The 27,864-nt window shown below is 47.5% G+C and overlaps 1 protein-coding gene across 6 annotated transcripts; it reads left to right on the forward strand.

Annotated features, from left to right (window-relative positions):
- On the forward strand, positions 1–27,633 carry PFKFB2 (6-phosphofructo-2-kinase/fructose-2,6-biphosphatase 2). 6 transcript variants are annotated; one of them, XM_036342769.1, is made up of 16 exons: positions 1–137; positions 845–938; positions 2,384–2,491; positions 8,821–8,946; positions 9,688–9,784; positions 10,216–10,282; positions 10,422–10,496; positions 10,861–10,917; positions 11,782–11,906; positions 14,038–14,245; positions 14,657–14,803; positions 15,804–15,908; positions 16,659–16,788; positions 17,520–17,582; positions 17,824–17,888; positions 18,511–19,436. In XM_036342769.1, exons 3-16 carry the CDS (start codon positions 2,401–2,403, stop codon positions 18,709–18,711), a joined length of 1,557 nt encoding a protein of 518 aa, XP_036198662.1. In that variant the 5' UTR covers positions 1–137; positions 845–938; positions 2,384–2,400; the 3' UTR covers positions 18,712–19,436. The 6 variants fall into 6 exon arrangements, with proteins under 6 accessions (XP_036198662.1, XP_036198661.1, XP_036198663.1 ...); XM_036342768.1 differs by having other exon boundaries at positions 38–137; positions 697–938; XM_036342770.1 differs by having other exon boundaries at positions 99–137; positions 701–938.
- The last annotated feature ends 231 nt before the right edge of the window (positions 27,634–27,864 follow it).

The raw sequence follows: 27,864 nt of genomic DNA on the forward strand, positions 1-27,864 counted from the left end.
GCTTTCCATCCCCCTTAGAGCAGTACGCCCAGACCTGCGAGGTGGGGGTGTATCAACAGAATCGAGCGTCAAGCGCACGTGGAACGTGTCCTTGAGATGTGCAAACTCACCTCCCCTGCAAACACCTCCACCTCTGCGTAAGTTACGTGTAAGCTTTGAGTCTTTTCACGCCCTTCAGGACCCGTTTTCCTGCTGGAGCCGTTTTCCTCTTTGGTTCTTCAAGATGACCCGAGCAGAAGGCATAGTGTGGGCGGTCGGAGGGGGTGGTGAAGGTGGTAGACGTCCACTGGCATATGCGGTTGGGCCCAAAGAAGCTCGCGGCTCAGCAATGAGTTGGTTTTCTTAATTTAGAAAGTCTGGCCTATGAGAAGGATATGCAAACACCCTAAGCCAGTGGTTCTCAACCTTCTGGCCCTTTAAATACAGCTCCTCATGTTGTGACCCAACCATAAAATTATTTTCGTGGCTACTTCCTAACTGTAATGTTACTACTGTGATGAATCGTAATATAAATATCTGAAATGCAGGATGGTCTTAGGCGACCCCTGTGAAAGGGTCGTTCGACCGCCAAAGGGGTCGCGACCCACAGGTTGAGAACCACTGCAAGCCTTGGGTAACCAGCTCAAGCGCGGGGACTCAAGGCGGGAAAGGGTTAACCTCCCCAAAGTTGTGTCTTCAAAGTCACACCCTCTCCAGACAGCTCCGTCCACTCTCGCGAGAGTATGCAAAAAAGACGTAGATTTCCACAAACCCCGCCCCCAGCCTTCTTAGTTGCCGGGCAACGATGCAACCAACCTCCACGGTGCGGGGAAACTTGGGAACGTGCTCTCTTTCCCCTTCACAGCGCCGTCCTCCTCGGGGAGCCTGCGTCAGCGAGTCCTCCTGGAGCCCCGCCCCCTGGAGTCTGCGGGCGCCGATTGGTCGAAGATTCTCTCCAGGTGAGGACCAACGTGGGGGTGGGTGGAGCCAGGCGGGGGCACTTGAATTGCGAATGACTGGTGTGCCGGGCCCGAGGCCGCCGGGTGTGGGCTGGTGTCTGCTTCGTTACCGGGGAGCTGCCGGGGTCGCTGCCGGGAGGGATCTTGGGGATCACAGGGTGAGCGACAGCTGCACTGCGCCTGCAAGAGGCTGGGAGGGCGGGAGGAGGGGGACTGCGTACACCCGGATGAGGTGCGAGACGAAGGCGCCCTGCTGTTTCGGTGAAGTGCCGGCCCCGAGACGCAGCCCGGAGTGCGGACCTCCAGGGACTTGGATCGCAGCAGGTGTCTGGGTTGGAGGATTTGCGTGGTCAGTGGGAGCGCAGCCAGTGCCAGGTCCTTAAAGCCATAGGACCGTCCTTCCTCACGAATTGCTTGTCTGGGTTTGGGGAGTGAGCTCGGGGGCTCTCCCACCCCAGTTTGAACTGATCTGATTACACCTTAGGGTGTTTGCATACCCTTATTCTGTAGATGACCTTGAGGAAGTCATTTACCGCCTCTTTTGTGCCCCCATGTTCCTTCTACAGACCTTGTCCCGGGGTTAATTGGGGAGACGGTGCAGAGCAAGGGCTTGAGAATAAGAGCACCAGAAGAGAAATGGTGACGTGCTGGAAATGGGGTGTCTGTCCAGTTACAGTTTTTCCTTAAGGGAACACATTTGATATTTTCCCACTTTCTCATTTTTTTTTTTCCAGGACTGAGTCCTACCATTGGACTGCCCTTTGTTTGTGATAATGAACTTTATCTGTTCACAACCACCCCACCCCCCCACCTGCTGCCACTACTCTCCCCAGATTCTTAATCTAGAATTTGAGGTCAGCAAGGACTTGGATGAGCCACACAATTTGATTGACCTCAGTTTTTCAATCTGTAAAATGGGAAGGAGTAATAAATGGTAGTAAAATCTGCCTTATTACAGGAATATTGGAAAGAGTGAAGGCGATAATTTATGTGAATGGTACTCCTAAATCAGTATTATAAATGCAAGATTCTAGTGCTCTATTTTTATGCAGACGAGGAAACCCTGAGGGCTCTGGTTTCACGCCTTATCCTAGGGCAGTGGTTCTCAACCTTCTGGCCCTTTAAGTACAGATCCTCATGTTGTGACCCAACCATAAAATTATTTTCGTTGCTACTTCATAACTGTAATGTGTCTACTGTTACGAATCTTAATGTAAATATCTGATATGCAGGATGGTCTTAGGCGACCCCTGTGAAAGGGTCGTTTGACCGCCAAAGGGGTCGCAACCCACAGGTTGAGAACCGCTGTCCTAGGGCATGTAGCTATTAACTGGGAGAAAGAGGGCTGGACTTTTCCACTGATACCTCAGGGATCCATTCTTCACTGAGTGTTTTGAAGGACGTCTTCTTCCTTCCCTCCCTTACATTCCTTTTGTCCCTTCCAGACGTCTGAAGAGCCGCCATGTCTGAGGATACTGCATCTTCCTCAGAACAGAACAATAGCAGCAATCAAACCACAGCCTCCAATCTTCGACTGTCCAAGAAGATATGTTGTAAGTTCTGGCAAAAAAGAGGGTTGCACTCTCCCAGAATTTTATCTTGGGAATACAGTTGTCATTCGAGACTTTGCTGCTTGGTGGGAGTGAGAAGTAATTCTTTGACATGGGAATTGAAAACAAAGTCTACAAAGGGAAGAAAAAGTAGACTGGGTGAAGTGTCTGTCCTTGGGGCTAGCCTGCGGGTGGAGCCCAGCATTTTCTTACTGCTCTCTTCACCTGAATCTGTCTCCTGGGAGTATCTGCACACTGCAAGCTAAAAGCTAGGGCAAGCATTAGAAGTATACACTGGGAGGGACCATGTGCAGGAATTACCTGGGGCTGACATTGTGAACAGTTTCCCTTGGTTTTCTTGGGCTACCTTTTGGGAGGGTGCTGCTCATTGGAGAAATTGCAAGTAGGAACCCATTGCTACAGCCCTCCGTGGGACCGGCCCTGACATTAGAGACTTTTCTCTGTGTCTTGGGCACCTTACTTTCTCACAGGTTTAGCCTTTGAACTTTGCAGATTATGTTCCCTACAGATTTTATTCATTCCTTTGGGGACGAGGTTTCACCGGAGTTTTTTAATGCTACTTATTTAGACAGAGATGGCAGGTGGGATTGCAGAGCGATGAAGCAATTGCGGTGCTAAGCATTGTTATAGACCTCAACAGGGTCAGTAGGTTCAGAAGGTCCTGGGCCACTGGGCTCCAGATGTCTTGGGGAGCCTAAAGGAATGCCAATCCTTCTCCCCGCAGCGTCCAGATTGCATCTTGCCGTTAGTCAGTCTTCTCACATCAGTGGTTATATATATATTGGCAGGTGGAAACAGCCAGGCAGCATGAGACCTGGAATCATCTCATGTTCAAAGCTTTCCCCAGAGTCTCGACCTTGATCTCATGCCCTTTTCAGTCTCAGGATTAACGATGATAATCTCTTCACCCGGCGCCCATGAGGCTTGCTGGGTTTTGGGTTGTAGCAGGGGCAGGTGGTTTGGATGTCATACTGGGGTTGGCATACTTCGCCGGTTAGGGTCTCCTTTCTCTGCCAGGGCAGAAACCTAGGTACTGCGGGCTGTTTTTAGGGCAGCCTCTAGAGCACTGGTTCTCAACCTTCCTAATGCCGCAACCCTTAATACAGTTCCTCATGTTGTGGTGACCCCCAACCATAAAATTATTTTCGTTGCTACTTCATAACTGTAATTTTGCTACTGTTATGAATCGTAATGTAAATATCTGATGTGCAGGATGTATTTTCATTGTTACAAATTGAACATAATTAAAGCACAGTGATTAATCACAAAAACAATATGTAATTATATGTGTTTTCCGTTGGTCTTAGGCGACCCCTGTGAAAGGGTCGTTCGACCCCCAAAGGGGTCGCGACCCACAGGTTGAGAACTTCTGCTCTAGAGTAAGAACCTCTGTGTTTGAATCTGGGATTTAATACTTCCTGGCTATGTGCACTTGAACAATTTGCTTACCCCCTTTGTAAAATTAGGATAATAATAGCATGCCCTCCCCCCCCCCACCCCCCAATGATTCGAGAATTAAATGAGTAAATATAGGAAAGCACTTAGAAGAGTGTTGGGCACGTAGCTAGGTGTATTATTTTTACTGGCGGTTCTATTTGCATGTTGTGTTTATTCTTGAAATATCTAAATTGAATTGTGGTCTAAATGCTCTGATGGGGAACTCTCTGTTTAAAAGAACCCTGTGAAGAATTATATTTTCTTTTTTTAAAAAATATATTTTATTGATTTTTTACAGAGAGGAAGGGAGAGGGATAGAGATTTAGGAACATCAATGAGAGAGAAACATGGATCAGCTGCCTCCTGCACACTCCCTACTGGGTATGTGCGTGCAACCCAGGTACATGGCCTTGGCCGGAATAGAACCCGGGACCCTTGAGTCCGCAGGCCAATGCTCTATCCACTAAGCCAAACCGGTTAGGGCAGAATTATATTTTCAGTAAAGAATATTTTCTCCTCTTATTTGACAGTATTGTAACCCAGATTTTGGGGTGTGGATGCACATTCTAAAGAGAGGTGCACTTGATTCACCAGGGCACAGAGAGCTGGTACATGTGTGGGGAGGAGCTGATACCTGTGGGAGCCTCTGACCCTGCACAATGAATGCCCAGTGTCAGTCCCGACTCTGCTTTATTCTCCAAAGGAATCTCCTATCTGCCTTCCTGACTCTTTGCAAGTTTTCTGCCCTGAAGGCTTCTGATTAGCCAAGAAATAGTAATCCCAGGTTTCTAGCCCTCTGGGCTCTTCATTCCTGGTTTGGGCTCTGATCGGCCTCTCGAAGCTCCACCCTCTGCCCCACTGGAAGCATTTGGGTTGTCCTAAAGCCCCTGTTCTTCATTTGCCCCACCTCTTCTCCCTTCCGGTTGGACTATGAAACCCTTACGGTCTAAGGAGAAATACAGTCATGAGACTATATGTTAATTCATTTCCTTTTTCTCTGTTATTTGCCTGCATCTTGGAATGGGCTCCCCTGGCTGCTCAGTGTTCATACCCAGCAGTTCCTTTATTAATAGCTCAGCCATTACCCCCTTGGTGCTAATTACACCTGTGCTGGCTGACTTGGACTCTATGAAGTGACTGAGCTGGGGATTGAAGGATTACTTTAGGGAACCAAAGCCTCCAAAGGAACCTTCCTGGGATGTCAGCTGCTCCAGGGGTGGGGTGATGGCTGAGGTGCCGTTAGGGTGCTGGGAGGACTGCTGTCAGGGCTCTGAAAGCAGTAGTGTGTGGGGCGAGGCCTACATGCTTTTCTTTCTTCGCTTCATCTATTCTTGATTATTTTGAGTAGGTCGGGAACAGACAAATTCCCATGTATACCTTTCCCTAATGACAAAAGCAGCACATGTTCATGAAATATTCAAACAGTACAGAAAGAAAGTGAAAAGTAAAAAATTCCCACAATTTCTCCTGTCTAAGTCTGCTTCTTTCTAACAACTCATTCTGGTGTATCCTATTAAAGAAAAAAAGATTCACGCTGTACACGTTTGGTTCTGCTGCCATTATTCCACCCACCCCCATCCCCTTTAAGCTTGCTATATTTTGGACATTTTCTTCCATGTCAGTAAATCCAGATTTACCTCATTCTGCACAGTATTGTATTGTATGGATATGTCAGTCTCCCCCTGATGGACATTTCTGTTTCCAGTTTTCCACTATCACAAACAATACTGCAGTGAGCATCCTTGCACACACACACACACATACCTTTGCATGTTTGTGCTAGCAACTTTTCTATAGAAATAATAGAAGAAAAGATCGATACATTTAAAATGTTGATCAGAATGACTGTCCTACAAAGTTCTGTATAGTAAACTGTTTAATATTTCAAAATAATTGATGGTACTTGGGCATTATTACCTACTAGAGGCCTGGTGCACGAAATCCATGCACTCGGAGGGGAGGCCCCTCAGCCCGGCCTGCGCCCTTTTGCAGCCCTCGGGGGATGTCCAACTGATGGCTTAGGGGGCCTAAGCTAGCTCCCCACAAGGAGCGGGCCTAAGCTAGCAGTCAGAGATCCTTAGTGCTGCCACGGAGGTGGGAGAGGCTCCTGCCACTGTGGCTGTGCTCGCCAGCCATGAGCTCCTGCATTGAGTGTCTGCCCCTGGTGGTCAGTGCGTGTCATAGCAACCAGTCTTTTGCCGTTCGGTCGATTTGCATATTAGCCTTTTATTATATAGGATTATATAGGATAGCTGCACTGATTAGCAAAACAACTTTCTTAGCAGTTTGGGTATTTCATGCCTATCAGTCAAATAGAAGGCGATAACTGTCAGTTTTATGACTTCTGAGGAGTAAAAAGAAGATATTATTAATGAAACACACTTTAATGGGCAGCATATTTCAAAAATGTTGGCTCTACTTAGGACAAGTAGTGAAGAAGACCTTGATCATGAAAAGGCTGGGAACCAGTGGCCTTCCGGACCACCCTTCAGGATCGGATTAGAAAACTTAGTTGTGCTTATTACCACATGGCTCCTTGTTCAGGTGCTGACAAGAGTGGAGGCTGGGACTAAATGGGTGGCCATGAAACCAGGAGTCTGGTCAGAGCCCTGACCTTGATTGACTCTCTACTGTGGGCCATGCTGTTTTTCTCTGAGCTTAAGTTTTTCTGTCTATAGGAAGGAAGTCACCAAGCCCTCATTTCCTCATTTCCATGAGTGTGTTCAGGAAAGGAAAGTAAGTGAAAGATTGAGAAAGTAAGTTAAACCTCATGTAAAGAAGATAGAAGAGGCTTTCACGATTGAAACAGCTTTCCATGATAGGCCCATGGGTGTGTTACATTGTCTCTGAAATTAATCAGCATGAAGTGTCTACTACTGAAGATTAAGGTGGGGGTGTTTTTTAACAGGCAGGACAGTCTGTTCCTGGTTCTGCTAATGTGGCAGTTTGAGACAGGAAGTGTGGAAAATGAGAAGCCCTGGTTGCGGCAGATGTGCGTGGGTGGATTGTGGGCAGAGGCAGGTGGTGTGGTTCTGGGGGCCACTGTGGGGAGACATTAGTGACCCTTGTTTTCTTTTGTTCCGAGCCCTCCGTCCAGTTTGGTTTACACAGAGCAGCTGGTTCCTTCCTTGGCTTCAGAGCAGCTCCCAAGCATCAGTTTATTTTCAGCATTAGGGAGGTAATAGGACCTTTGGGGAAGCGCCTAATGGGCTGGAAGGTGTGGACAAAGCAGGCCTGGAAGTGCAGGTAATGAGCCAGATCACGGGGGATGGAGAAGATCGAGGCGCTGAGCTGGAGAAAGTGAAGACTCAGGAGGATTTAAATACTGAAATCCCGGGGCAGCTGATCCCAGGGAGAGAGATCTGCCTGTCAGGGGTCAGGGGTCAGGGATGAACATCAGCTGAGGATGCTGGGTTGAGTTCTCTTGCTTTCGTCCTGCAGATTTGTTGAGAGATGAAAATCACTTCTGGTGCCCAGGGCCAGGAATTGTCTATGTGCCAAGCCCTCTGACCCTGAGCCTACACCTCCCTCACCACTTGGGCCACTCCTTGGCTTCCGTGTACTTCTTGCCAAACACCCCTAGGAAACTCTCTTCCTTCCAAGGCCTGCTCTCTACCCGGGCCCTTCTGCCCACTTCTCCACTGAGCTCTTTTGACATTCCTTTCCCCGAAGAAAAATGATGACTTTTCTACCCATGTTCCCCAATTTTACAGAATTGTTTCTTAGCCCTATGGGGTCCCCTTGTCCCAGGGTAGAGAGCAGCAGCAACGACTTGCAGGGCACCCTCTGGAAAGCAGTGCTGGGAAGTGAAGGCAGTTGGTTCTTTCCCTCTCCTGTCCCTGTGCCTTAGAGGAACCCACAGAGCCGATCCTCCCAGATGACCTCCTTCGGGTCTTGGCCCGCGGGAAGTGGTTGGCAGCAGTGCGGGGCCCTCACCCACCAGCAGGATGGGCAGAGAGGAGCCAGATCCTATGGGCAAGCTGATGAGAAATCACAGGCTCTTTTTAAGAAGAAAAGCCACCAAGGGAGCACGAAATCCGGACTCTAGTACCAGCTCTTCCCTGTCTTATTGTGTGTCCATAGGCAAGTCACCTGGCTGACTCTGAATATCTAGTTTGCCCCACCTGTCCAGTGAGTATGTAAATGAGTATTTCTGAAATAAGTTTCCAAAGGAAGCCCGAACCAATGACTGTTCCTGCTTCTAAATTGTCTTGCTTTCTTGTGGGCCATTGAGGCAGGCTGGCCGTGATGCCCTTGTGGGCTAAGCTTTACTGAAGTTTCCTGTGGTCTAGTCGGAACCTGGTCAAGTAGGCTTTTCCACAGTCTAATCTCACTGGCGGTTTAGACATTCTGGCTTAAGCTCATGTCCCGAGTGCAAGGCCAAAACAACTTGAAGCCTGGCTCTTTTTGTGGTGGGCAAGCTAATTCTTGCCCATGGCTCTGAAGGGATAGATGAGATATCAGCCTACACACTCTGTTGGACCTATTCTAGGAGCCTGCTCAGTTCTAAATGGGTAGGATCTCCAGACATAAGACCCTCTTTTGAAGCTATTATCATCCTTGCGTTGAGCAGGGTGCCATCTTACTGTCTTTCTATCTCTTTCCACCTCGGGTACTTCTGTGAGACCTTGGGCACGTGGGGAAAACATGTCTTCATGTTTTGGGGACTTTCTGAAAACCTACATGACTCTTCTACTCTTTCAGGAGGGTTTGCCTGATAAGTCTTCAGTTTGCCTTCCCAATCTTCCTGAACCCTTGTCTCATTGAGGTGTTTGAGGGTTAAACAAGATTCTAGCTATGAAGTCGCTAGCCCTGTGCACGCACCTGACTTGGCCCCTAGTCATTTAGCTCTGTTCTGTCTCCTTTCTCTCTAGCGTGGGCATCCTACATGACCAACTCCCCGACGCTCATTGTTATGATTGGCTTGCCAGCCCGGGGCAAGACCTATGTGTCCAAGAAACTCACACGTTACCTCAACTGGATTGGAGTGCCCACCAAAGGTAGGTGTGGGTCGCTCATTCTTTGGGAAGGGAAACGATCCGTTCCTCCATCTCACAGGCCTCTGCGGGATTCATTCTTCCTGGCATCAAGGTTACAGGGTGCTTCTGGCAGAAGCGGTTGTTGCTTCTGGATTTGCTGAATTTATTCTTGCTCACAGACTTACTTCCTCCAGAATATATGATTCTTTCCTCAATGCCTTTGACCGTATACGCTTGACATTTTTTAAAAATAGATTTTTATTGATTTCAGAGAGGAAGGGAGAGGAAGAGAGAGATAGAAACATCAGTGATGATAGAGAATCATTGATTAGCTGCCTCCTGCATGCCCCACACTAGGGATCAAGCCTGCAACCTGGGCATGTGCCCTTGACCATACTCGAACCTGGGATCCTTCAGTCCACAGGCAGATGCTCCATCCACCGAGCCAAACTGGTTAGGGCTACACTTTACATTTTTAAAGCCCTGACCTATACATCATCTTGTTTAATCCTAGCAGTACCCCAGTGACATAGCAGAAGCAGCTGAGGAAATTGAAACTTAAGACTTGCCCAAGGTCTAATAAGTCTGAACTCCAGCATAATTTGATTCTTAACCTGGTATTGTTCCCTACATGCCTTGGTGCTTTTTTATTTTATTTTATTTTTTGTATCCCCTTTGGCCACTCTGACATTAGACCAGGATGTCCCCTTTGGTGGGCCACTGTATTGTCTCGGTGCTTAGGGGTGTTGGTGTCTTCTGCAGTGTTTAATCTTGGGGTATATCGGCGCGAAGCAGTCAAGTCCTATAAGTCCTATGACTTCTTCCGGCATGACAACGAGGAGGCCATGAAGATTCGCAAGTGAGTCTTCTGACGCCTGACCTCTGGGCCAGCTCTTTCTCGGCCATCCTAAGAGTGGATGTAATGGGGCTTAGTTTCCTTTTCAGTAAATATTTTGTGGGGATTTGGAGTGGAAGTTATCTTCTGGACAGGTCACTTTGGGCTTGTGTGGGTAGAAGAACGGGGCTTAGGGAGATGTATGTATGCTTGCAGATTAAGCCTACAGAGGGATAAGATATATGCATGGGCTGGGGGAAAGGGAAAGATGTAGGCTGATATAAACATCTCAGTGGGGAGTTGAAAGGTCTAGTTAGGGAAGTGTTTGACCAGTGAGAAAACTTAAGCAGGAAGGGACGTGACTCCGATAGCAACCCAGCTGCTCCGGTCTCTGGCTATGCCTGAGCCTGGTCTCGCTGCACTCGCCCTGCTGATCTCCTCTGCTCTCACGGCAGACAGTGTGCTGTGGTGGCCCTAGAAGACGTTAAGGCGTATCTCACCGAGGAGAGCGGGCAGATTGCGGTAAGCCTTGCCTACCTCTTCCCCGCCTTGGTCTCTACCCTTTCAAAGCTGTGTACCCCTCCCCCCGCCCCCTTGGGTCCACTTGGAGGGGTTCCATTTTTCGCTCCCCACTCATTTACCTTGTGGACGCTCTTCCCAGGTGTTTGATGCCACCAATACAACTAGGGAGAGGAGGGACATGATTTTGAACTTTGCCGAGGAGAATTCCTTCAAGGTAGGATCTGACTCCACGTCGGAGGGAAGGGGATGAGTGGAAGTGGGCAGTTGGAAGGCACATGCAGATCTGTTTGGCTCTGGTGAGTGAGGCCAAGACTGGGTATATGATTCTATTCTCTTGGGGCAGGCCCACAATCCTTGAGTGTTTTCTTGCAGGTACTTTCTCAGCCCCTTAGCCTATATGTCTGAGGCCCTGGGGATGTGGTAAGAGTTATTTTTAAATGAACAGGCCTTGAAGGCACTGTCATGAAAGAAAATCCTGGGGGATGTGGTGGCTGGGTGAGGTAGGTATGAGCTTGTGCTGTTAATGAACAGCCTGGCCAATTCTGACTCATTCATCACTGCCCTCTCTTTCTGGCCAGGTGTTCTTTGTGGAATCTGTGTGTGATGATCCTGATGTCATCGCTGCCAACATCCTGGTGGGTGACACCCCTGTATACCACCACCTGTTTTTCCTTTGTGCCTGGTGTGTAGGTGGAGGGGGGCGGGGGGCGGTAGGAGGGGAGAGTCTACTGGGTAATGAAAGAAAGAAATAGACATGTTTAACATCACTGACTGATCTATTTGATCTGCCAGAGCACCGTTTTGTACTTCCACACTCTTGGGAGAGGAAACAGGCTTTGAGGAATAAGATAAAAATTAGCTGTTGAATGGAGACCAGGACTTAGACTGGCCCCGTGTTCTGGGTGTTAGCTGGATGCAAAGGCCTAGATGTCTTCTTAGAATAGACCAAACTCTCATGGTCTGTCAGGGCCACTTTCTAGGAAGGTCATCCGCCCAGCATTTGTCTAATGGTCAGAGTATAGACCAGCGCCCATTTGGTGGGTTGTGCTGTGCCAAGTAGACATCCATGCATGGTGTCAAGATGGTGCTCTCCCAGCCACGCGGGCACTGGGGACCATCTAAGGAAGAGGCTTCTGGTCCAAGCCAGGCATGTGTCCAATCACGCATCTTATTCTAAATGGTTGTAGGGAGAAATGGAAGCACATTCTGTCTTCCCAAGGAGGTGCATGAAGGGATCGGGGCCCAGGAGCAGCTTCCGCTGCATGACTGCTGGCTGTCCTTCAGCCAAGGGCAAGCACATGACTCCCCAGTTGTCTTGCCCTTCTGGGTTGCCAGGATCATAGGACAGAGTGGGGGTGGTGCTCAGTGAGTGGGGATTGCCAGCGCTGCAGTGAAAGGCCACTGCTGTGGACTTCCTTTTCTTTATTTAGCAGTGGCGGTTTGCAGCAGGGCCAGTGAGGGCAGACCTCTGACCAGGTCCTGCTCTTCTGTGATTCCAGGAAGTAAAGGTGTCCAGCCCTGATTACCCTGAAAGGAACAGGGAGAATGTGATGGAGGACTTCCTAAAGAGAATTGAGTGCTACAAAGTCACCTATCAGCCCCTTGACCCAGACAACTATGACAAGTAAGGTTTGAGGCCACGGTTTAAAGAGCATGAACACGGATCTCATTTGAGAAAAGAGCCTTTCTCTCTCTCTGTCCCCAAACTCCCTTCTGCCATTCCAGACCCTTGTATCTCTTCAGAGAAACAAGGTATGGATCTGTGGCTTCTATGTGGGTTGCATCTTTCCCTTGAACACTGAAGTGTTTTGTTTTGTTTTTACGATCATCAATTCTTCCTCTCTCTCCTCTAGAGCAGGGGCGGGGAACCTTTTTCCTGCCAAGGGCCATTTGGGTGTTGATAACATAATTCTCGGGCCATATAAAATTATCAATGTAAAAATTAGTCGGCTATATTTGGTCGAACATTGAATTAACTCACCCCTACTGCTTTGGCAGGGCCGGACCAAATGATTGTGCGGGCCTTGTACGGCCTGCGGGCCAGACGTTCCCCACCCCTGCTCTAGAGCAAGATTTCTCAGCCTCCACATTGTTGGCAGTTTGAAGTAGATAATTCTGTGTAGTTGTCTTGTGCGTTGTAGGGTACATAGCAGCATCCCTGCCCTCTGCTCACTAGATACCAGTAATAACTTCCAACCTGTGACAGCCTAAAATGTTTTCTGACATTGTTTGGGGAATAAAATCACCCTTGGTTGAGAAGCACTGCTCTAGATCAGTAGTTTTAAACGAGGGTAATGTAGGGTACCCCTTGGAGATATGTCATCAGCTTTTGATCAATTTTAAAAGTGTATGTGTGTGTACATATATGTTAAATAATATATATTAATACATATGTCTACATATATTACATATATAACAACACATATACAATATAAAACAACGTGTATGTTATATGCATGTGTATATGCATGTAATGTATATGTAATATGTATCTGTTACATATAACAGATAACATTTAGGTATATAAATTAAACATGAAGTTCTCAGGAACATGCCTGGCTTAGTGACATGTCTGATCATGGCTAGCTGTCATTACTTTGGCAGCATCTATCAGCAAAGTGGTGTACAATACACGTTAACTTGATGTGTGTGAGGTATAGGAGCCATAGCAAAAGGTCAAGTTCATGTTGAAGAAAGATGTGTGCACATGGAAACTCGTGAGGACTTGGAGTGCTAAATACAATAGAATATACAGATGATGTATTGTAGAATTGTAAACCTGAAACCTATATAATTTTATTAACCAGTGTCACCCCAGTAAATTAAAAAACACACAAAAAAACCCTGTGAGAATGTGGCCTTTGAAAAGGCACGCAGTCAGCAGTTTCCAGTTCTAGCCCAATAAGAATACAGCCCTGCAGCCAAGCAAATGAGACAAGTGTGCATGACCACTGCTGAATCACTTCACTGGTCTGCTGTGGAGTCTTTCAGTTCCTCAAGGGGTTGCCCGGAATGTTAGTATTTGCAGGTGTTCTTTACAAGAGGTTGCAAACCACCGCCTTCGATATGGCTTCATAGTGTATTCTTTAGTTACCCCCAAAGTCCTACATAGAACACATTCTGGAAGTGTGTGTGTGTGTGTGTGTGTGTGTGTGTGTTTATAGATGTTATCTCTGGTGGTAGGCTTATGGTACATTGATTTTTATTTGCATCAATGTACCTTTAAAAAACTTTTTTTTGGAGTAAGCATTATTTTTATAATGAGGTAATTCATGATGGCCACAAAGCGACTGTCCACGGAAGTGCCTTTGAGAGAAGATTGATGTAGGTAGATGCCGGGAATGCACAGAGGTTTCTCTGGTTCTGCTTCTCCTGCCTCCCCCTCACCGCTGGTGATGCTGTACTCTGGCCAGGTCAAAACCCCTCAGATGGGGGGGGCTGTGCTTCTCACCCAAATTCAAGGTTAGCAAAACCTTCAGGTCATCTAGTGTAGCCCCTCAGGGGAGCCTGAGTTCTGCCGATCACACTTATTTCATGGCATAGTGTAGGCACTGAGGGACTGACCAGGAGTTCGGGAGATTGTACTTCGTCTCGGTTCTGGGGAGTAAGCCAGCTCTTACCATTCAGCCGGGCGGGGCTCTGACAGGGGAGGAGGAGAGCTGCAGTGAGTCTGTGAGTAACTCCGACATCCTTTCCCCTGCCACCCTTAGCCTCAGATTTTTATACTCAGGGGATGTTTTTCCCCTCTGTCCCAGGGATCTTTCTTTCATCAAGGTGATCAACGTGGGCCAGCGGTTTCTAGTGAACAGAGTCCAGGACTACATCCAGAGCAAGATAGTCTACTACCTCATGAATATCCACGTCTATCCCCGCACCATTTACCTTTGCCGGCACGGAGAGAGCGAGTTCAACCTCCTGGGGAAGATTGGGGGCGACTCTGGCCTCTCGGTGCGGGGCAAACAGGTGAGCAGTTAGCCCGCAGGCTGGGTTTCCTAGGCTTAGAATTAGAGGGTGTAGTGGAGGTCATCTCTGTTATCCCCTTACTTCTTCCTAAACCCCATTGAGGCTTAGGTTTCAGACGGTCCAGCAAGGGCTAAAGGTTTTCCTTGTCCACTGATTCTAGCTCCGTAGTGAAGGGTGGATAGCTTGGAACCATTCGTGCTGTGGGCCTTCAGCCATCGGTTATCGGGCACAGCCTGTGTGCTTGGCAGAGACCAGGGCACCTCAGCGGAAGCTCCTTTCCTCTTGGGTTTATTGCACGGAGCACCTTTCCGATTTTGACTGCGGTCATGCACGGTGCCCTCCTCAGCAGAGTCAGCAGGTGTATGTGTGTGTCCGTGTTTCCTCTCTTTAAACTTTTATTTCAAACCCCAGTTTGCCCAAGCTCTCAGGAAGTTTCTGGAGGAACAGGAGATAGCAGATCTCAAGGTGTGGACGAGCCAGCTGAAGAGGACTATCCAGACTGCGGAGTCGCTGGGGGTGACCTACGAGCAGTGGAAGATTCTGAATGAGATTGACGCTGTGAGTGGGCAGCGCAGATGGCCCTGAGAGCCTCCTATTCAGGCAGGCGCTCTCAGAAGCCACCATCGGGGCAGTTTCACCTCACATCTAGAGCGGCGATGGCGAACCTTTTGAGCTCGGCGTGTCAGCATTTTGAAAAACCCTAACTTAACTCTGGTGCTGTGTCACATAGAGAAATTTTTTGATATTTGCAACCATAATAAAACAAAGACTTATATTTTTGATATTTATTTTATATATTTAAATGCCATGTAACAAAGAAAAATCAACCCAAAAAATGAGTTCGCGTGTCACCTCTGACACACGTGTCCTAGGTTCGCCATCACTGTTCTAGAACCACCAAGTAGAGACATTGCAGAAGCTAACACTGTGGCTGGTGTGGGGAGGAAGTAGGAACAGTTCTACCCCGAATTAGGGCTTCCTGCTGCCAGAACACCTGTGCCAGGAATGGCACTCCAGCCAATTTGGGGGCACCTGGGAGTTCCATTTGGTACCTCAGTATATTTTCTTCCTGGGAAAAAGAAATAGCTAACAGCTCTTTTCTTTAATGTCTACTTAGGTCATTTGGCCAGCCATTCTAAAAAAAGTCCTTTCCATTTGTTTCCTTGGCTTTCTCTGTCCTTGAGCACAAAAGTAGGCATTCCTTTTTCTTTGCTCCCTCTGCACCCTTTTATGCCTTCTGCACGAATTCTGCAGTCCCTTCCGCTGCCTCTCCTTCCCTGCTTCCTGTTCCTTTTATCCCGCTGACTTTTCTCGACCTTTAAATTCCCCACAGTAGTAGGAGAAAGTGGCAGCTTACGCTAGAGAAGCCGCCTCCTCTCCGCAGTGGCCCTCACCCCGCCCGTCCCAGACACGCTGGCCAGGCAGTTGCAGGACGTGCAGGACCCGGCACAGTGCCTGGCACGTAGTAAGAAACTAGTGTTCCTCAGTGTCGTCTGCCTTCGTTGGGTGGGGCTGTGTGGGCCAGTCTACCTCCGTAAGCCAGTGTGGCTCCTTGCAGGGCGTGTGCGAGGAGATGACTTATGCAGAGATTGAGAAGCAGTACCCAGAGGAGTTTGCACTTCGGGATCAAGAGAAATATCTGTATCGCTATCCTAGCGGGGAGGTGAGATTCCCTCATGTGGCGCCACTGCCCCACCCTGTGCTGGGAGTTTAGTGTTAATTTGGGGAAGGATTGAATGGATTTGGGGAGATCTAGAAAGGGTACTTGAGGCAGAACTTAGTTTATCCTCCTAACTTTGGGTCCTACTGTCTTTAATTCAGCTTAGGCAGTCAGATGCCTCATTCATTTGTTAAGATCTCTAGGGGAAAGAGTGGCAAGACAAACTGTTGAGTATGTTGAATCAACACCATCTTTTTCACTTTATTTTTTTCATTCCACTCACTGCATCCCATGCCCAGATATGGGCACCAAGTAGATATATGGGCTGTGAATGAAATCCCTGTCAGCTTCAGAGTTTGGGCTGTTTCCTGGTCTAAGTGGCTTCACAGTCTAGGGATGTGTGAGATGAAGGAAGTCAACAGTATGACCGAGGTCCAGGGGGCCTCCAGGAGCCCCTGGTTGCCTTATGCTCTGCCCGTTAATCTGGGGAAGAAAAAACCCACGTGCTGAATGCAGATTTTCTCTTCTTGACCTGGAATTTCCTCTGTCTGAATGTTACCCTTGAAAGGTCTCAATATTCTTAGGAGCTTCCAAAGCTGGGGAGTTAGCAGGCGACATGCAGTCGCTGAAGCTCTAGGAGGGAAGCCAGCTGGGGAGGAAGGAGCAGTGGCCTCTTTACTCTGGACACAGCCTCTGCCTCGGCTGCCAGCTTGCGCCCGGCCTCCTAGCAGCCTGCCCACTTTCCCCCCACAGTCGTACCAGGACCTGGTGCAGCGGCTGGAGCCTGTCATCATGGAGCTGGAGCGCCAGGGCAATGTCCTCGTCATCTCCCACCAGGCTGTCATGCGCTGCCTCCTGGCCTACTTCTTGGATAAGGGCGCAGGTGCCATTGAGGGAAGGGCTGGGAGGGGACTGGGCTTGGGGTGGCACCAGGATCCCTGGCAACTGGGCCTCCCCCTCTTCCACTCAAATTGGAGTGCATTCTTCAGGCACCAGTGTGGGGTGCCCAGCAGCCACCGAGCCAGCTACTGGCTGAATTGACTGCTGGTCCGAAAGCCCCCAGTGGAGGGGCTGCTGCTGGGCTGCTCAGTCCTGCTTGGCTCGAGGGCAGCCTCGAGCTAACCCTTCTGGCAGCCTCAGAAAAGCGGTTGAACATGCCAGCTTGTTACTTTGGCTACAAGGAGGGTGGTACCTTAGAAGCATCTTCATCCTTAGATTTAGGACAGTTTCTGGGTGGAGCTGGAAGGAAGTGCTGGCACTTCCCTTCCCGACCTACCTGACCGGCTGGGAAGCCTGCAGGTGGGCCACGCTCTTTCCTTCCATGGGGTCCTGGCTGCAGCACTTACTCCTGTTTTATCGGCATGGAGGGATTGAAAATGGGCTTACATCCTTCCTTAGCCACGCAGTTGCTTGGGTGGCTTCTTAGGTGGCTGTCTTGATAACTGTCTGGGGTTCAGGGGAGGAGCTGTATCTCTCCAGGTCAAGGTGAAGGGAGGAGCTGTATCTCTCCAGGTCAAGGTAAAGAAAACTCATGTGCTCCTTAGTCTCTTTCTGCCACTAGCTTGACCTCACTCCATGTGAAGGGTCTTCCTCACCTGGTCTTTCTGCTTTCAGATGAGCTGCCATACTTGAGGTGCCCTCTCCATACCATCTTCAAACTTACTCCTGTGGCCTACGGTAAATATGCAGTTAGGAGCTGGGCAGAAGGTGGGGATTGAGCAAGGTCAGGATTTCTCTGAAGTTTTTGTAGAAGTTCAACTTCATCGCCCCTGTATACCAGGAAAGCCCTGTTTTTAAATGTATGTATGTATTGGGGACGTAGGCGTTCTTTTCTGGTGTGCTTTCTCATGCTGAAACAGAGGGATCTTTCTCGGAGATTTGCCCCTCAAAGGCCTCTTTTCTCCCTCTGTGTTCCCAGGGTGCAAAGTGGAAACGATTAAGGTCAACGTGGAGGCTGTGAACACTCACCGAGACAAGCCAGCGGTAAGTATTTCCCACAGACGAGCGGGCAGGTTCCCTGCCTCCTTGAGAACTGGAACCTTTGGCATCAAGACACTGGGGTTGCTTTTGTGTACTAAAGGAAAACAGATCCAGGCCTCACGTCCAGGTGGTCTGCTCACTTCCAAGAGGCAGAGATGTTGGAATGAACTATTTTTAGAGATTAGTACCTCTTTCATGAGCCTTGACCTTGGGACCTCCTGGAAAGCCAGTTAAAAATGCAAAGCGTTTGGCTGAAGTGAAGTGCAATGCCCTCCTCCCTCCCCCCTCCACCCCCTTTAGGAAGCAGGATCCAGCAGACCCTCACCTGTCAGGTGGGGTGAAGAGGTGCAGTTCTGTTCCTAGGTCTGTCCCGGTAGTCCGTTTGCTCTTAAGTGAGCCCCTTCCTTTCTGGGTCCCTCCTTCCTGCTTTGGAGTTCGATGCTCAAGGGGCGTCTCCCTCCACAACCCTTTATCTTCCTGGGGCCAGGGGACCAGGCCCCAGCCAGGGCTCAGGAGGCTGCCTCAGGAGCAGGATGAGTGTTGTGGTTATGAGCATGATATAACCTTCACGGGCGAGCTTTTGTCTTAGCTTTCATTTGTGTGGTGTCCCTCCGTTTCTAATCAGAACAACTTTCCCAAGAACCAAACCCCTGTAAGGATGAGAAGGAACAGCTTTACTCCTCTGTCCAGTTCGAATACAATCAGGCGTCCGAGAAATTACAGTGTTGGGAGCCGGCCCCTCAAGCCCCTCAACCCTCTCCGTGCCCTGGACATGCAAGAAGGGGCCGACCAGCCGAAGACCCAAGTCAGCATTCCGGTGGTGTAACTCTGTGTTTCCCTCCAGTCCTGGCCTCCTGCCCTTGCCACTAATCACCAAGGAGTCATTTAACTTCCAAGCCCCACCCCCGACCGTGAACGTGAGGCCGTGTGTCGCAGACCAACCTTAGCTGTCCTGCAGTGTGAACCCTCTCCCCACCCAGGGGCCAGTGGCCCGAGTTGGGTGCTTTGGAACACGTCCTCATGGGGTGGTCTGGAGGAGGAGGAAACGGGGTGCTCGCCCAAGGGCTGATAAGCTTACCTGGGACTGAGGCTAAGCAGGGCCAGTACATTGGTTCTTGTCAGTGTCTGGTGTCTAAAGTGACTGATGTTAGTAAGTTGGGGGTGGGGTGGAGGGGGACACAGAAGCCCACTTTCCCCTTTACCCTTGTCTCTTCAGAGTGTGCTTTACTCACCGTGCTTACCTGCCTGCTTTCTCCCCCTCCCTCATCTCCCCATTGGATTGTCCAGTGTGATGCATGTCATTGTCCCTGTAGTGTCTGACTAGGGGGAAGGGAAGGTCAGCAAGAGAAATTCTCTCTGCAGGGGGCCCAGATGGACGTGGACCTGGGGAGCCTTTCTTTCTCCTGCTCCCTTTCTCTCAAGCCGGGTCTTGCAAGGGTCCGCCTAGGCCAGCGGTTCTCAACCTGTGGGTCATGACCCCTTTAGGGGTCGAACGACCCTTTCACAGGGGTCGCCTAAGACCATCAGAAAACACATATATAATTACATATTGTTTTTGTGATTGATCACTATACTTTCATTATGTTTAATTTGTAACGATGAAATTGGGGGTCACCACAACATGAGGAACTGTATTAAATTAGGCTCGCGGCATTCAGAAGGTTGAGAACCACTGGCCTAGGCTCTAGAACATCCACAGATGCTCTGGAGCTAGTAAGTGGATGTAAGGGGAGAGTTCTTGCCTCCTTTCGTGAGGAATAGTCTCAAGGCTTTGCTGCCCTGGGGAGAGCTGCCTCTGAGAAAGGGGGGAGTAGCTTGGAGCCAGGCATAGGTCTTGTGGCAGCTGCGGGGTGAGGTTTAGGAGAGGAGGGTGGTCCCCTGCTGCTGCAGGGCTGTCGCAGGGCCGGTCAGTGTTCTCCAGTGGCTCCCAGCCTCTTTGCCAGCCACTGCCAGCCAGTGACCTCTGGGGCTGTTTAGAAGGACAGTAACCACTGACACAGGAGTCACCACTGATGTTTGAATTCCTCAAGTCAAAAGGCAGAGAAGAGTTCATCCAGCTGCTTATTATTTTCGAAGCAAAGCACTCCCTTTTAAGTTGAAACATCTCGAGCGGGCTTCGGGACCCTGTGGGGTCTAGCTCTTCGCTGCTTATATTTATTTCCCTATTCCGTTCTGTCACTTTATTTTTTCTGTAGGGTTACACAGAAAAGGTTTACAGCAGGGATTCTTAGCCCCTTGGTGACTTATGATGGCATGCTTCTCCCCCCGAATTTGTATGTAAAACATGAATACATGGGCATTTTTTCCAAGAAGCAAGTCTAGAGTCCTCAAGAGATTTTTAAAAGAGAGAGATGACTCCCCATCTTAAAGTTATCAGTTTGTCCTTTAGAAGTAACCGGCGAGAACATAGTAGCTGTTGGCCACGGGGGTTTGGGTGACCGAAGGCCTTTCGTCAAGGCTCTTATCCAGGAATCGTCCTGAGAACCCCCGTTCGCACTTTGGAAATGTACACATGCCCGGCTCTGCTTTCGGCTCAGTGTTCACTCAGAATCTCTAGGGTTGGGGTCTGCACGTGCCTGTGGTTAAATAGCTTCCCTGTGGGTTCTGGTGCGTTCTCCAGGTTGGAGCGCCGTTCTGTGAAGTTGGGTAAAGGAATACTGGGACAGAGTTCCTCAGACAACGCAGCAACCTAGAGATTCTGCATCTCTCAAGGAGCAAGATGAGCAGGCCACAGTACTAAGTGAAGTGATGCCCCCAAAGCAGGCTGCTGTGTTTTAGAGTTATTCTAGGATCTAGGTCCTACTCCCACCTTTAACCACTTACATTGCAGGAACAAATCACTATGTAAATAAGCGTCCTTGGCTATTAGCTAGGAATTTTAAGCACCTGGAGATAGGCAATGAGATAAAACCTGTAGGTTGAGAAAGATTATCATCAGAGTCCTTTATTCTATCTTGAATAGGACATCACAGGCTGCTTGCCTAGATTCTGCTTGGAATTACCTGCTCTTCCTGCTCAGCCATTTGCATAATGTGTACTTAGTTCTCAGTTTGTGGGGCTTTGGGCTGGGTGGAATGGAGGGTGGAGGAATACATAGAAGTAGAAGAAAAAGGTGCTTGCCTTGAAGAAGGTTATATTAGAGACAGGGCATATAATTTATAATAAATGAGCATTTGTGAAACAGCAACCCTGAGTCTGTAGGTGTGGACGCTAAAGTAGAGTGCAGATTACTTCTGACCTTTCTCTTGTCCTTGACCATGAGACTGACGAAGGTAGGAGGTGGGAATGCCTCTTCCCCACTTCCCTGCCCCATTGGGAGAATGAGGTGTGGTCTATGAGGTATGTGTGGCACTTTTAGGAGGTTGTCTCCTCTACTTTGCTTGACTGGTGGTATCTTTAGCCCAAATGAACATTCACTCCACCTTTTCTCCCGCTGTGCTGAGAGAGTAATTCAGAGCTAATGAATGCGAAGGAGCATTTTGCTCCAAAGACTTGGGATTTGGGCTGTCCATACTCCTAGTGAGAGGAGTGTCTAACAACTAGCATTATGTTACCTTGTTAGGAGCCCCAGCATTAGCCACAGGTCACGGAGATGTTCATGGGGATGACTTCCCTGCACTACCCCCTGTGCTAGTTTGCTTCCCCCAGAAGAGGATGCTGATGTGGTCTTAGTCTTCTCAGATAGGACCCAAGAAATTAGAACTTGACCACAGCAAGGGCTTCAGCATTCTTCCGTTTTTAGAGCAAGATTTCTCCAGAGAAGGTTCAGCAGGAGGAAGCCAGGAGAACATAGGATGAACTAGAGCTACAAATTTTATTTTATTTATTTCATTTTTAAAAAATATATATTTTTATTTATTTCAGAGAAGAAAGGAGAGGGAGAGAGAGAGAAACATCAATAATGAGAATCATTGATTGGCTGCTTCCTGCACGCCCCCCACTGGGGATCAAGCCCACAGTCCAGGCATGTGCCTTGACCAGGAATCAACCATGATCTCCTGGTTCATAGGTCGACACTTAACCGCTGAGCCTTGCCAGCGGGGTGAGCTACAAATTTCAGAGAAGTCCTACTTCCTATCTTTTTTTTTTCTTGTCCTCCTCTCGTTACTTGATTGTGTATTGGTCATATATCCACATTACTATGATTATGTCTGTATTACAAATTCTATGAAGAAAGGGCGGACTCGAGCATTTTTTGCTGAGCCTTTCTGTTTTGTTATAGGAGTAATAGGTGAAGGATTTAGCATCTATTGGTAGAAAATTGGGAAAGCACTATATTCAATTTCTCTACACTCCTCCCCAACCCCATTTTTCGGTTGCAGTTGCCATTGAGTTCTATTTTTTTTTATTTTTTTTTATTGCTTTAAAGCTGAAGGAGGAATTCTGTGACAGACTTTAATCCTCAGATTTGAATTTAGCTGTTACTTATCTGCATTGTCTTGATTTTGTTTTGGTAAGGGGATTGTTCTACATTCAATTGGAAAGCAGAATAGGAAAATATTTTAAAACTCTTAAAATGTTGTGCTAGGTGGTCTTATCATTATCTCTAGTTTTTGTTTTTATTTTGTTTTCTTTTCCCCCAAGAAGTTAAGAGTTAGGAATACGATGCTTGTTTTCCTAGGCTGAACAGGTGAGTGTATTCTATGAGACTCTTGCTGTTCCTCTTTGGAACCTACTTGGTTTTCAGAGGTCCTGGCGTTTTGAAGAGCCATGGAATAGCTGTTTGGAATAAATCCATCTTAAATGGCATTTCTGTGAGCAGGAGTTCCGAGTTCCAGAGAAACTATGGTTGCTTGGGATAGTGAAAGGACAAGGTCGGGGGGTATCTAAAAATTGAGAGAACTATCTCTTACGCACAGTTCATTGTCTTTTGCTAAGCTCAGACGCCAGGTTGTGTTTGTTTTCAAGAAATCTGATAAATTTACCCAGGTGTTCCAGTGTGCATTTTGACATGTTTGTGTTTTAAAATATTTTAATTTAAAAAGTTACATAACAATTGAGTCAGGTTTAGCAGGATTGATCTCTTACTTCCTATAGAGGTGACATAGACACCAGAAGTATGTCCAGGAATTTAATTGAGATTCATAGTGTCCAGAAGACTGTATGTAGCAGTAGCTATGTCCTGACTCACTGATGGACTCTGAAAGGATTTGTATGCTGACTGACAGACTCTAGTGGGGTCTGTGTGCTGACTGACAGACTCTAGTCGGGTCTGTGTGATGACTGACAGACTCTAGTAGGGTCCGTATGCTGACTGACAGACTCTAGTGGGGTCCGTATGCTGACTGACAGACTCTAGTAGGGTCCGTATGCCGACTGACTGACTCTGATAGGGTCTGTATGTTGACTGACAGACTCTATTAGGGTTTGTACGCTGACTGACTCTCTATTAGGGTTTGTATGCTGACTGACAGACACTAGTAGGGTCTGTGACTGACAGACTCTAGTAGGTCTGAATGCTGACTGACAGACTCTAGTAGGGTCTATGTGCTGACTGACTGTACTAGGATATGTAAGCTGACAGTCTGACTGTTTTGTTACTGTACCAGTTGGTCGTATATTATTGTAGTTCTCTGTCTATTGCATGTGTCCTACAAAGAAAGGAAGTAAACACTCCACATGTGTTCTTTAGGGGGAAGTTCTGTAAATTATGATTTTTAATAGACATTGCTTTTAGAGTAGCAGCCAGATTTCGTCATTTTTAGAAAATGAAGGTTGTGTATCACTTGTATGACGTTTTGTAAACTCAGCTAAGGAAATGTCTGCTCAAAGCCTGAAATGGTTATTCTACTTGAAGTCATTTCATTCATTCCCCAACTTCTGGGCAGATTTCACTTTTACCACCTGTGTCTGAACCTCCTGTGTCCACAGCTTCTCTGTTATAGAATGTAGCACTCCATTGGATAATGTGGTGATTTTAGTCTGCCATGCATTTGGCACTTATTCATGACCTAATAAATAAAGATGCAAAGGTAATTTTGCACTCAAAATTGATTTTAAGAGGTGGCAAAGTATTCTTTTTAGTAAGCCTTTCATTGGGGATCTATGACCAATATTTACTATTCAATGTTTTTGTGTCTGAATTGCTTTTGTACATTTTTTTTTATTGTGTTGAAGTAACTAGATCAACTTATTCTGACATGGTAATGGTTTTGCTATGGCAAAAGCAAAGGACTGATCACCAACTGTGCCCGGGTTGGGAATGGGCTGAGTACTACTGGGTTGAATAGGAATGGACTGAATTGGGAACCCAAGCAATAGAATTATCCTGCTGATTTCCTAGGCACAGCTCTGTTGAAAAAAGGAATGTAAGTCCTTAATAGCATTATGATTTAATCTGGTGACATTGATATCAAAATATGCCACTCAGATCCACAGAAGGTGTGTATAACTGTATTTGAAATGTGTTTTGTGTGTGTGTGCAGAATGGGTAAATAAAATTGTTGAGTAACTTGAACCTATCAGAAGGCTCCTGGGTTTTTTGTTTTGTATTTTGGGTTGTGTTTTCTACCCATGCCATCCCTTCTCCCCCACCCCCACACCCCAAGCCTTGCCTCACACTGCCCAGTGATTGAACCCCAGACCAGCCAAAGCCAGTTCCCAGTGACTGGAGTCCTTGGTGTAGGCATGGCTCTCTTCCACCACCTTCTGGGGAAGATGGGAAGGACATTATGAAAGGCACATGAACTTCTGCAGGAGTTGTGTCTACTTTTTGAGAATGACCTCTACAAGAATTACCTGTTACCTTTGACTTCCATTAACAAACATGTAACTCACTATTTATTGTAAAGAAAAACCTTAAAGATCTCTTAGAATTTATTGGGCTGTTCCTTCTAAAATATCGCCTGCCTGTTTTTAAAGAGGTGACAGCCAGTGGGATAAACCAGCGTTTAGCTTCTGGGACGGGAAAATACAGGTGAATTGTCTCACCATTGCCATGCCTTACTCCAGTAGTTCCCAACCTTGGCTGCACATTAGAATCACCTGGGAATCTTTAAAATCCTGATTTCTGGGCCTCACCCTCCGGAAATTCTGTTTCCAAGGTTGAGAACCACTGCCTTACTCCTGTTACTCTAACAGAGACTGGGAGCTCATTAGACCTGCAGGCTCTCGGGCCCCATCCCAGGTTTACCGAATCAGAATCTTCGTCTTAACAGGACTACCTAGTGATTCACATGCACACTTAACATTTGAGAAACACTGTTCTAAAGGGAAGGATTTCTCCCAAGTTAACACGTTAAATCCCGGTTTATGGGAAGAGGTTGATTTCTGCTCTGAAGTCATCAGTCGATTTTAGAATGGGCTGGCGTAACTACGATGGTAGAGACCCTCCTCAGAAGCCAAGTAGCCCCCGACGGCAATGTCACCCTCTTGGCATGCTCTTTTGGCTGGTGGAGCCTACAGACTCTCCTTTTAGCACAGGCCTCCCTACAGCTTCTGCCTCATTTCTTGAGTATGTAGCTTATGGCCCAGGTGTCAAAGGACTGCCTGGTGGTGCAAGGAGAGTCTGTTTTCCTGGGAAAGAGGCCCATGACTGTGCCACTGGGGTCTGCCTGACCCCCAGGAGTAGAAGGGTGTGTGCAAGCACACCAGTGTCTGTGCGCATGTCTGTGTGCAGATGGGGTGTGGGCGAGGGGAAGCAGTGGAGGGATTCTGCTCTACTTTTCTTGACTTGCCAGTTCGGTGGTGGTGTAATTGCTTTGTTTCTCTTCCTCTCTGGCTCCTAGGCAAAGACCTCGCTGGCTGTGCCTAGACACTCCTCTCCGGCCTCCCTCCCAGCGCTCTCCTGATACGGACGCTGAGGCCCGACCTCCTTGGGGGATTCGGATCTGCTGGAAAACTTGGATGTCAGCACCACCAGGGCTTGTTCGAGAAGTGAAGTGGGGATTGGACATTTGGCACCACCAAAATGGGGCCTGGAAAAGCATCACCACATTTCTCCCCCTCATGCCGAATGGGAATATCAGTTACACTGAAAAACTTAACTTTCTTTGTGCCTCCAAATATTAACAGCCTGAACTGGTTCACTTTTTTTTTATGATCTCTTTGCCATGTTTGGCCCAAGTTGGCCAATCTCGCTCTTTTTCGGTATCTAGCACCCTACCTGTGACTGTCTCTAGCTGGCGACTTTTTGTCTAAGGTGCAAATACACCTCTCAAATTTAATTGTTTCCAGGTGAGAGGGCTGAACCCCAGTAAGTCTTTTCTGTGCTGTATGAGCTGGTCTCCCAACCTTTCCAGGTGAGCAGGATTGGAGTACAATTTACATAGGTTAGCATTCACTTATTTCACATTGCAAACAGACAAATTCACCAGGTGAATGGAGGGTATGTGAGTAATGCAGTCCCTGAACTGTCTCTCCGTGGTGATGGGAGAGAGGTGTCCACAGCAACCTTTTCCTTTAGAGAAGTTGTGCTGGTTCCAGGCCCCTCGAGGGCAGGATCTGACTGCAAGACTCCCACAAACGGGTGCCTGTCTTCTAGGCTCTCCTCTGTAGCTGCTGTGTTTTCTACCTGATGTGTGCCTCTCAGGGCTGAAGAGGCCAGTGTTCTCCGTGGTGACTGGGAATGAGGGCTGAAGAGAAAAGCAGGGTGCCCTTTCCATCACACGAAGAGGTAAAGAAGGCTCCTTGGGAATCAACTCTACCGGGGAGTTCTTTTGATTTCAAAACAGGTACCCTTCTTCGGGGTTTGTCACCATGACATGGTCTCTGAAGAAAGCTGTGGCTGTGACTTTAAGAGCAGCTGGTGTTCTGACGCCTGCCTCTTAGCTAGCTGTCTCTGTTTTAGTCTGTCTCATGTAAAATATTGGAGGTGCAGGGGAACCAAGCCCTTAGTTAGCTGGTTTCCCTTAAACATAAGCCAGATAATTATCCCCTAGATCAGTGATGATCAGATATGCAAACATGTGTCTGTAGATATTCATGTCACTCCCTGAAAGAGGATGATAGCTCCAAAGGATATTATTATATCTTACACTCAAAATCATTGCTTTTTTTCCTTTTCTTTCAAGAATGGTAAGTTTTTAAGCTGTTACATTTTTTATTCCTTTTCACTCAGATGCCCACTTGCTGGGCAAGAGGGTGAGTAGCCAGAAAAGTAATGAAATGTAGCTTTTTTCAAATGGTTCTTTTATACTGTGGTTGATACGGGGCTGCTACCGAAGATGCGACGAGCTGGGCTGCAGGCAGTTCAGCATCCAGCACCCGGGAGCTGCTTTCATATGCACGAAGCTGCCTTCAGAGAGGCTCCTGACTCTGCTCTGTAGCAGGTGATTCTCATCTCGCTGCCTGGAGCGTGCTCTACTGTACTGGCTGTGTCCTTGGAATGCAGGTGTCCCTGCATCTGTATACACTGTCTTTAGATGATCAGATCATTTGTTATTTAGTTATTTATTCATCCATGTAAGGTATTTTTTCAAGTCTCCATAGTAGTGTTTGCATGTATTTAATCAGAATGTACGGTCATTTGTGTTGTCATTTTTTTTAATTTTTTTTTTTTGGTAGAAATTGAGGTCGTTGGAGCATTCAAGTCTATTGTTCATAGTATTACCTTAAATTAAATTTCCAGAATATAGATATATGTCTTCTGTAAAAGGCTAATAACTATGTTAAAGCACAGCGGATTTCTTTGAATACTGCTTTGCTCATAAATTTTTATCTATAAATCAAGAGATGCATTTCTCTGCACAAAAGTTGATCTGCTCGATCAATAAAATCACGCTGAAATATGTAATATGTATTGCTTTTATAATAAATACAATAAAAGTTATTTTTAACTAAAAGTGCAATTTTTGAAATCGCACACAAAAGAAGATAACATTGGATACATTACACATACACAGAATATTAACAACCGTGCAAAATGTGTTTGAAACTAGCTTCTTTAAAATTATCCTCAAATTACTAGATTGTGTATATATTTCCAACTGATGGTTTTAACTGGTGACTCCTGTCTTTATCAAGTTCATTAGCTTTTCAA

Source organism: Myotis myotis, unplaced genomic scaffold (genome assembly GCF_014108235.1).
Source record: "Myotis myotis isolate mMyoMyo1 unplaced genomic scaffold, mMyoMyo1.p scaffold_m19_p_18, whole genome shotgun sequence".
NCBI classification, from domain to species: domain Eukaryota; kingdom Metazoa; phylum Chordata; class Mammalia; order Chiroptera; family Vespertilionidae; genus Myotis; species Myotis myotis.